General features: G+C 37.5%; 1 protein-coding gene across 3 annotated transcripts; it reads left to right on the forward strand.

The window, feature by feature from the left end:
• The first annotated feature begins 2515 nt into the window (after positions 1-2515).
• GNPDA2 (glucosamine-6-phosphate deaminase 2) lies at positions 2516-10388 on the forward strand. Of its 3 annotated transcripts, XM_040555306.1 has the most exons (8): positions 2543-2665; positions 2801-2929; positions 3653-3816; positions 4125-4226; positions 4728-4910; positions 5255-5439; positions 5533-5707; positions 9364-10388. In XM_040555306.1, the coding sequence occupies exons 3-8, from the start codon at positions 3693-3695 to the stop codon at positions 9420-9422; spliced, it is 828 nt and encodes a 275-aa protein (XP_040411240.1). In that variant the 5' UTR covers positions 2543-2665; positions 2801-2929; positions 3653-3692; the 3' UTR covers positions 9423-10388. The 3 variants fall into 3 exon arrangements, with proteins under 3 accessions (XP_040411242.1, XP_040411239.1, XP_040411240.1); XM_040555308.1 differs by lacking the exon at positions 2801-2929 and having other exon boundaries at positions 2516-2665; XM_040555305.1 differs by having other exon boundaries at positions 2540-2929.
• Positions 10389-10714: the final 326 nt, after the last annotated feature.

The following is a 10714-nucleotide window of genomic DNA, read 5'->3' on the forward strand; positions in this document are numbered from 1 at the left end:
TCAACCTTCAAAGTTCAGGTGACCCTCCTCAGTTAAATTTCAATGCAACCTGGTTACTATTGAACTACACCGGTTTAAATTCCTAGTCACTCAAACACAAAAGTTAGGATCCTAAACATTTGGACATTTAAATAAAGGTAATACGAAAAACTACCTGCTCGTAGCAGATATATAAAAATCAGATCACCATGACTAGTAAATGATTTAATATTGAACAGAAGGGGACATTAAGGAAAACAAAACAAAACAAAACAAAAAAAAAGGAAAGAAAATGTATCACAGTTTCCAGAAGCAACAGAAGAAACATTGACATTTTAAATAATGTGACAGTGAGATTTTAAGAAATCTCTAGTCATGCTACTCAAAGGACTGAAACCTAATAAGGACTAATTAAGACTTCACCTAATTGCCTGCAACAACTCAGTGCATGTAGTGAATTTTACATCTACTAACAATTAGAAAGGAAAATCTGAAGAGTTACTTGGGGAAAAAGTCACCCTACTACCCTACCCATTAGGATACCGACAAGGAGAGGTAGAATTGAACATAGTCACAAAAGAGAAATTTGTTGGAGAACATGTCTAGAAAAAGCAGTTGATAATTTTGCCATGTTTGCTAAAAGGAAACTAACATAGAAGGTTGTTCAGAATTTAGAAACAGCAAGAAAAAGTGCAAGAAGTTCCAACAGGTGAATTGTGTATTCTCTGACCTCCACAAAAATATGCAACATGGGGAGCCTATTATCCAAATTTTAATATTATTTTCCATTAGTGCTGAATGTAGTGCAATCTCAAGGTGCAGAAACCAGCAGAACTTGTCTGAAAGATCTCAGATTCTTACAACAACTTCATCTGCAGAGTGATAAACAAAGTCAATGGACTATAGTAGGGTAAGGAACAGGTGGTAGGGTCATAACTGCAAGGTAGGGCTAGGAATGGGATCAAAGAGATGGGAATATTGAGAGAAAGTTGAATGACTTGGGAATGCCAAGGGAAACAGAGATAACACTTAGTGATGTTTTGTTCTGAATAAATGCATTAAATAGTCTGCTATACACAGAAGCAGTTTACCTTGAAAATGTTACACATGGTCCATGTAGGCAGGAAAGAACAGAACAGAAATCTATGGGCAAAATTTGGGTTTTTACATAGGATCTGAAAATCGCAACCTCCACAGTAATATTCTCTAAAATATTCCCGGCAGCACAGAGAGAAAGAGAGGTTCAGAGCACGGCTCAAGAAATGGTGTAAGAAAAAGCATTCTTTGTGGCCCAGTAAACTTCGAGATAAAGACTATAGGAAGAACAGGCATGAGCAAAATCAAAGGGGTGACAAATTGCTGATATTTGAAAGTTAAATTCAAACAAAATATTTTAGTTTCTGCTAAGCCCCAAAGACTCCATTAAGATTTATTTTTGTCCTGAAGTTGCAAATGCACCTTTTAAGCCCTTGGCAAATTGTTAATCCTTCCACACTACCACACTGTAGTGAGATTACGAGAAAACACGTCATTGCTCTCACGTGAACATGACTCCTGATTTTAAGTTTTCCCTCACTTCTACCAGCTTCCCTCACTTTAATCACAGCAATTTTCTCAAGCAGTTATACTCCTGCCCAGTAGAAGATTTACCCTGGTTTTCCAAGATGTTGAGTTCTCAATGAACCCTACAGCATGTACATATAAACACAATTATGCTGCTTGCTTTTACCTTTTCTCCAGTTTCCCCACTCAGTTTTCAAGCACCCTTCAAGATTATGAGCCCTGTCCCAACCAGCAACACCCACCATACCATAACTGTTTAGAATACAGCCCAGCTAAGTCTATAAATCATAGAATCATAGAATGGTTCGGGTTGGAAGGGATCATCCAACTCCAACTCCCCACCATAGACAGGGATGCCATCCACTTGATCAGGTTGGCCAGCCTGGCCTTGAACGCCTCCAGGGATGGGGCAAATCTCCCTTTAAACCAGGAAGATGAGAAAGCTGTGGTTGCTGTACCCATTATTTTCACACTAACAATTATCAGCAGCTTTCACCGCTGCCTCAAGTAAGTTCAAGTAAAAAGAGTTGAAGTAAAAAGCACAGCTTCCCTCCTGAAGATGTCAGAGCTTCCCCAGCAGCCCTTTTGCCCCAGACAGGGGCTCTGAACAAAAGCCTCACCATAGGACCCTACAAGGAGAGCTGGGGGTCGGCCTCTTCTCACAGGTAGCCAGTGACAGGACTAGAGGGAATGGCCTCAACTTGCGCCAGGGGAGGTTTAGGTTGGAAATGAGGAGACATTTCTTCTCAGAAAGAGCAGTCAGGCATTGGTATGGGTTGCCCAGGGAAGTGGTGGAGTCACCGTCCCTGGGGGTGTCCAAGGAAAGGTTGGATGTGGCGCTTCGGGACATGGTTTAGTGAGTGACGTCGGTGGTGGCGGAACGGTTGTACCAGGTGATACTGGAGCTCTTTTCCAACCTCTGATGGCCCGCCCCGTCCCTCCTGAAGGCCCCGCCCGAGGCCGCTGCCCCCCCGCATGCGCGGAGCCTCCCTCCCGCCCGCCCGCTTCCGCTCCTCGCCGGCTGCCTCCGGGTCGCGGCCGGCCTGAGGAGGGGCGGTGGCGGCGGTGGCTCCCATCGCCCTTCTCCCGCTGCCGCTCGGCACCGCTGAGGCCTCTCCTGGCGGTGAGCGGCGCCGGGGCAGGGGCGCGTTTGGTGGGGTGGAGGCGGTCGGTGGGGCCGTAGGTCTGTCTGTAGGTCTGTCTGTCCCTCGGCGGCCCGCCTGAAGCGCCGTTCTCGGGCCGCCCTTCTCCTCTTTAGCATCGCCGCGACCTGGTAAAGCTTTAGCTTGCGGCCCTAGAACTGCGGGGTCTCTGTCTGCTGGGTGTTCTCCTGGAGGAGAGGTGTTGGGTTTTTCAGTGCCAGTGGGATAGCGTTTCCCATACAAAGGTGAGTTTGGTTTGTCACGGTTTTACACCAGCCAGTTTTACACCAGTTTTACACCAGTGGTGTGCCCCCTTGCCTTCTTTTGTGTGAGCAGCAGATACTGTGTCCTGCTAAGCGCTACGGTACCTTAATTCATGTGTCTTCTGAAACTGGTCTCCCATCTCAGGTTAGCTACAAGTAGCGTGTGTTAGTCGGGGCTTGGCACCTAGGAGGCCTCAGGCTCCTGACAGTGCTACCGGGTTTGTGCTGGTACCAAGCACTCTATGGCCTGCAGAGAAAGAAGAGTTGGTTTTGACATTTTTGACACTCAGCTGGTAGCAGGAAACAAGGTTTAATCTCAGTGTTTGTCTTTCTTTGCTTTGTATTTCAAGCAGAATATATTCCTTTTTTTCTGACAAAAATTAGAAGACTGAAATTCAAAATGACTTGCTCCCATTTTGTTTGAACTTTTCTTTGAGTTCCTTTAAATTAGCGTGCAACTTTTAATGCATCTTTTGACTGGAATATGTCACTTGTAGCTTGTTTTTTGATTGTCTGGCAGTCCAGTTTGAACTAGAACTGCAAGACTACAGTACATTGATGCAGGTTAAAAAAAAAAACAAAAAAACATTCTATTTATTTTGTACTATACCTTGTCATTGTAAAAAAGGACTTTTACCTGTCTGTTGTCCAAGAGTTTTACAGCTATTGATGTGGTGCTTATTTTTAAAACTTTATTTTCTCCAGGTTTAAGTTTATTTTACTGTACAAGCTCCTCGCTGCCATAATGAGGCTAGTCATTCTTGAAGATTACGATCAGGCAAGTGAATGGGCAGCAAAATACATCTGCAATCGTATTATCCAATTCAAGCCCAGTCAAGGAAGGTATTTCACGCTTGGTCTACCAACAGGCAAGTCTTATTAGAAGCCTATGTAATTGACTGAACTTAGAACTGTATTTGCATCATTGCTAAAAGATACTGTATTCAAAAGAACACAAACGTACTTCTGGTAATGTTTCAACATATTTCTATTTTAATATGGATTTGATTCTGTGTCAAAAGTGGTGAAAAGGTTTGAGAAGCTGAGAAATAGTAGATGAGAAATAACAGTTCTTTTAATTATGTTGAAAAGCATCATAGCAAAATGTGACTATAAAAAGATTTAAATACACAAAGTGAATGGATATATAGAACAGTGGAAAAACTTTGTTTAACAGGGAGTACGCCCTTGGGATGCTACAAAAAGCTGATAGAATATCACAAGAATGGAGATCTCTCTTTCAAATATGTAAAGACGTTCAACATGGATGAATATGTAGGTAAGCTCTAGTGCTAATTATTTGAGAAGACAGTATACAGAATTTTTTTTTCCTTTATTAACTGTTGTACGCTTCCACAAAGCACAAGATTAGCATTTTGTTTTTATGCTTCTACATTAAACCTGGGGACATTTGAAGCATTTGATCTGTTTATCTACCAAAATGCAAACAATTAACTAGTCCAAGTGGATCCTGGGCTAAATTATGTGATCACAAATCACTTCATTCCTACAGAAAGTGTTGTTCCGTAGCACTATGACTACATTTGTTTTGAAGACTTAATACTCTTACTGATATGATGTATACCAAGTGAAAGTAAAATTGTCTCATGTATATCAACAGGAAGTCTATCTTAGTATAATTTCAAATACTTCTTTGTCTTATTTCTTACTGCTCAAGAAAGGCTTGTCTTGCATGCCCCATGTTGGCTACGTGTAGGCTAGGATTAAGGCTAATTGATGAAGTCTTGCAATATGTTAATTTGATTTTAAATGATTTCAGGGCTTCCCAGAAATCATCCAGAGAGCTATCATTCGTATATGTGGAATAACTTCTTTAAGCATATTGACATAGACCCAAATAATGCTCATATCCTTGACGGGAATGCTCCAGACTTACAGGCAGAATGTGATGCGTTTGAAAAGAAAATTGAAGAAGCAGGGGGGATCGATCTGTTTGTTGGAGGTATGAGGAAATACTCTGTGGTTAGTTATGGTTCAAACAAATATATTGACTCTTTAGACATGATCTTCAGAACATAGCTAAAACTACTTTTTATTGTAGTGTAAGAAAATTCTGTAACTGACAAAGAATTGGTATAGATACCGAAATAGAATGCTTGGTGTCCAAGTTTCTAATGATAATGTAGTTTAAGTAAGTTTTGAATGCCTTTTTTTTTTTTTCTTAATTGAAAATGAGAAAGCAAAACAAAAGAATGAATCCTAAAACCTTTTTATTCTTTCACAATGTTTGAGGATATTTGTTGACTCGCAGGTCTGGAATGATTTGCTCTCTTTAACTTTGAAAAGGCATTGGTCCAGATGGCCACATTGCATTCAATGAACCCGGATCAAGTTTGTCTTCAAGAACAAGATTAAAGACTTTAGCAATGGACACCATTTTGGCAAATGCTAAGTACTTTGATGGAGACTTATCTAAAGTACCAACTATGGCGCTAACAGTTGGTGTGGGTACAGTGATGGATGCTAGAGAAGTAAGAACTCATTTAGTTCTAGTTGCATGTATCTGTTTTCAAGACTCGTTTGTGTTGATATGAGGATTGAAAGTAGAGACCTTTGTTTTGCAGGTGATGATTCTTATAACAGGTGCACATAAGGCTTTTGCATTGTACAAAGCGATTGAAGAAGGCGTCAATCACATGTGGACAGTTTCTGCTTTCCAGCAGCACCCTCGTACTATCTTTGTGTGTGATGAAGATGCTACTTTAGAACTAAGAGTTAAAACTGTGAAGTACTTTAAAGGTGAGCACTGAATCAGAAGTTACCTGTATGAAAATTAAGTCTAGCTACCATAATGTGTCAGAAGGCCCAACGTATAATGTTATTTATTCAAAATACTAAATGTTAACTTATGTCTTGTGAGTGGAAAAGCACTAGGAGATGTGACTTACGTTCCTTCCACCTGAAAGGACAGTGTTGCTTGATACAGTCTTGACAAATCTCCTTTGAATAAAATATTTCCTTTGCTTCCTATTTGACATGATAATATATAAACTTCAGCTGTATATAAGACAGCAGCTGTCTGGTGTTCCAGAATACTGATTTTAAATAGAAAGTGGAAAAGTTTCATTTGCGTTTTCTTTTAAGCCTGATAAATTTCATACTGCTTTTTCTATGGTGTCTTTCCACTTAAGTGTCTTGTAAGTGCTATCTGGTAAACATCAAATGTGTGATACAGACTTTGGAGTCAACTGAGGATGTTTTTCATACAGTGCAATTTGCATAACAATCTATATTGACTGTTAATGCATTGCACTTACTGTGCTTTTTGTATCTGTAGTAGGTATATTGAGGCAGGCTTAAAGTTTGGACTTTTGATATTAACATCCATGAACATGGCTACTTCAGTTTAACTGAGTCTGTAGAAGCTGAGAAATTTAGTTTTCTTCTAACTAAATTAGCACAGCAAATTGTGATTGTATATGTCAGTCATCTTACTGGCATGGTTCTTTGTAGTAGCTGAGGCATCTGGCATCACAGCTGTCATTGATGACCTTTTTTTGAGCATTTTATCACTACTGTCCTTAGGTGCATTAGATTATAAAATCTGGCATTACTGTGGTTTGATCCTGATATCATTTGTAGCTAACTCTAACTTTGGATTTCTCAGTATATTGTTCTTTGCTATGTATTCGGGAGAGGGGTAGTCTTTACCTGTGTCACACTGCTAGATAGTACTTACTGTTTTCAAAGATAAACCTCTTTAACTGCTTGGGTGAATTTTAAACATTATCCAGTGTTCATATAAACAAAAGCTTTGCTTGAGAAAGATATAAACCTACTAACGTACAATTATTGATGAATGATGCTGATATTGAATATTGCTTAAAAAAAAAAGGGCTTCAGTATATGAATGTGTTGTCACACCATATAATTACCCTGTAAGCACATACGAAGTGACAAAATTCTTAAAGATTGTTTTGACTGGCATAATTTTTCCTGTTCATAAATCAGTCAGGTTTTCTTGTTTTAAGATAGAGGAGAAATCAAACCTGGAATTATTTCTGAATCTTGATCTCCAGGGTGCTCATCTTTGTTCTTAGGAAGCTGGGTAGTTCTTGATGACTGACTGCTAATCATGGTAGCTAGTTACTGCAATCTTTTACTATTTAAAAAAATCTCAAGGTACTACTTGAAACTTCAAATACTTTCTGATAATAAATCACCACCCTGTCTGGTAACTAGAATAGCTCTTATTCCCCTTCACTTTTTAACTTGCTGAAACTGTTAGAGGCTAGAATTATCAAGTATACTTAAATGTTATTATCGAAAGAGGGAAAGGTATCCTTCTTTACCTTTCCCTTTATTTTCTGCTTCCTTCTGTAAGAAAGTAAATAAACTTTGAATTTACTAACCAGTCTGAAGAAAAGTTAATTCAGGATAGCTTTTCTGTACTTGTACATGCTCCTAAATTTCTGTGTAATATTTTAACTTGATCCAGGTTGAGTAGGCAGCAAGACTCTTGAAAGACTCTTTCCCTTTATTTACTTTCTTGCAGAAGGAAGCAGAAAATAAACTTTCTTCATTTGAAATAATTGCTTTGGTATCTATCAAGTAAGGGACTCTGGTGCATACCTTTATTTAAAAAAGAAAAAAGCTTTTGTTTCTAACTGTACTTCCTGAAACACATCAACTAACAGGATTTAAATATACTTCATTACATATGGAAGTGGCAGTACTTTGTAGGCATTTTTCATGCCTTCAGGAAGTGGGTAATTCTCTCTTTTCCCTTTTTTTTTTTTAGAAAAGAAAAGCACTGGTTGGAAGTGCAGTGCTTTTAAAGTTCAAAACATGGTTCCAGTTTGAGTAATGTATGAAGCTGTTACTGCTCTTTCAGTACAAATTCCTTTTGTATCAAATTTGTACTTAGTATTTTCCCACTTACTGTCAAACTCCTAGAAAACTTTATTGACTTGATCTTTCCTATGTATGTCAGACAAATAGTTATCCTTCATGAAATTTAAGAAACTCTTCTTTGCGCCTTAGTTATGTTGATTTCCAAGGGTTGTGGTATTTTGTCTTGTTTTGTTTTAGCACAAAGATCTGCAGCTAAGTAAGTCATTACTTCCAGAGACAAAAATGACCTGGGTCTTTTAGTCTGTTCTAGGTGTGTTGGCTTTTTAGTATGATTGAATGTGTCACTCAATAGAAAAAGGAATAGTAGATTTGAATTTTATATTAATTAACCACACAAATTAGAAATAGATGCTGCATAAAATGGTTTTTGCTCTGGTCACCTGAAGCAATGAGCTCAGACTGTACAGTTATTCAGACTTTGCTGCAGTGATGGGAAGTTTGCCACTGGATACATGATATAGCAAAGGTATTTGTATATTCTTTGCCACTGATGATCCCTCAAATGTGCACTTACTGTCAGACTTCTTCCATGGTTTTTAAGAAAATCTCTACTTTTAATGTTGCATATTACTTAAATTTATAGTTTTAGAAGTTAATCTTCAGTTTGGTGCCAAACTGGACTCTCTGCAGAATGTGAATGTCGATCATTTATTTTTACTGGTTTGTAAGGTGAAATAAAGTTAAAAACATACCAGTGACTGAATAGCATGTATTGGTTAACACTTGATAGGTAACACTTCTATTAAGTTGTAACCAAATCATGTCAGAAGCACTATTTTTTTTCCTTGTTAAATTGATCTCTTTTTTTCCTAGCACTCCAATATTTTCTGAATAGGAAATAAAAGCAATACTTCAAGTCACAACTGTGGGTAATTTGTATATGACAAGAAAAAATCTATACTAGAATAGGAACTAGTCAAGTTCTAAATCAAGTTCACAGTTGAACTACTCAAGTTCTAAATCTGCATTAACAGTCTGTTTGATTTCTGCCTGTCTAGGACCAGAAGTATATGATTAATTGCAAAGATACCACAATGCTAGAATGTTGCAACTCAAGCTGTAAAAGTATTAGTATGTATAAATCTGATTTTTATGGCAAATTGTGATACAAAGAATTTTATGTTGCTATTATGCAGTTTTTAGTACAAAGGAGAGATGGGTGGATCTCTCATCATGTGTTCAATTGATTTGGAAGTATTCCAGATCTCTTTGACTGGTTTGTTACAGCTGTCTTGTCCCTGTTCAGTTTATACTGAAGATGGCAATAGTATTTAAGTGATAAAGGAATATATATATATATATATATATATATATACACACACACACACACACACACAAACACATATATATATATATATATATATGCATGCTGTCTTAACTTACTTCTGATTTTAACCTACCTTGAATAGCCATTCTCTTTCTCTTCAGTGAACTGTTTAAAATGTGTAATTTGAAGTAAAGCCCAAATAAAAATGTGGATAGACAGAAATGTTGAAAAAGTATAACAATTGTAAAGCTGGCATTGTTGCTTTCCCCTCAAGGTTTAATGCATGTGCACAATAAACTTGTGGACCCACTGTACAGTATGAAAGAAAACTGAAAGAAGAATTGAAGAAGAACTCCATGTGGGTCAACAGCAACAGTTTTAGGTAGCAGATGAGTTCACTGCTATGCAATATGTTGAAAACTGTTTAAAATGGGGAATCCATGTACTGTATTTTTTAAAGGTCCAATATCTGTACATTTACATTCCATCTCTATTTGCTGTGTCATGCGTTTTGCTTTAACACTTGGAACTCTGTTGGCTGTTACAATAACTAAATGAAACAGAACAAACCTGTGGGAGACTGCATGTTACATAGGGGTGGAGGGGGGTGGGTGGGGCAGAGCACTTATTTTAGCACAGCAATGTAATGCATCTGTTAGAATATCTTATTTCTAAGAATTTATAATTTTGGCTCCATTAGTGCAACTACACTTTGCATTTGTGTTTCTAGGCAGAATGGTTTTGGCCTTTGTTAAATACTATGGACTTGTAATAGCTGTACAATTTCTACTATGAAATGTTCTGTTTACGTGTATCTAATGCACACTGAGCTTTTGCACTTGGTTGCCTTAAATTTATCTTATACAAACAGGTTTGGGGCATCTCAAGTCCTGCTGTACAATTCAGGCAAATAAAAATACAAAAACAGTGCCTATAAACGCACCCGATTCTTGAAAGTGTCATAACTTATTCTAGTTGCAAACATTAAACTTCTGTCATCGTACTTTCTTCTCATGTATTTCAAATTAGTTTAGGATTTTTCAATTTTTTTTATAATTGAGCTTTATCCATAAGGAAAAAGCGAGGTGTTCCTTTCTGGAGATATGTTTAACTGTATCAGCTGTTACCTGCAAAAAGGTTAATTTCTAGGAACATAATGTCTACTAGTTTAAATTATCATGTATTAAAGTCACTGTTAACCACTCTGTAATAATTACCTCTCATTGTATCACTATAAATATTGATCTGTTACAAGGAATGTTATTTCCTACTTTGAAAAAGTAAAATGTAAATATAAATCTATCATTTCCAAATTGTTTTGTTTCTAATGCAAATTCTGAAATGTGCAAGTACTTCAGGCTTTAATGGAGAGGTTAAGTATTTTGTCTCCTTCCATGTAAGAAAGAGGTTAAGAACTTAAGAACTTAATTTACTTTTTTTGGATCCCCAGTGGTAGAAAGAGTAATATATCTAGATGAACAAGAAAATTCTTGAAGTTAGTAATTTTGTTCTGTGTCCTGCTGCCAGTTTTGTGCTTAACGTAAAAAAAATAAAAGGTGATGCCTTACAACATATTTATTGAAGAGCAAAATCTTTAATTACTAACAAACCTCTTTTAAACAGAC

The sequence above is a fragment of the Cygnus olor genome, chromosome 4 (assembly GCF_009769625.2).
Source record: "Cygnus olor isolate bCygOlo1 chromosome 4, bCygOlo1.pri.v2, whole genome shotgun sequence".
NCBI classification, from domain to species: domain Eukaryota; kingdom Metazoa; phylum Chordata; class Aves; order Anseriformes; family Anatidae; genus Cygnus; species Cygnus olor.

Coding starts and splice junctions, on each gene's coding strand:
- GNPDA2 (XM_040555308.1), top strand. CDS start 3,693: ATGAGGCTAGTCATTCTTGAAGATTACGATCAGGCAAGTGAATGGGCA. Junction 4,911..5,254: donor GATCGATCTGTTTGTTGGAG/GTATGAGGAAAT, acceptor AACTTTGAAAAG/GCATTGGTCCAGATGGCCAC. Junction 5,440..5,532: donor CAGTGATGGATGCTAGAGAA/GTAAGAACTCAT, acceptor TTTGTTTTGCAG/GTGATGATTCTTATAACAGG.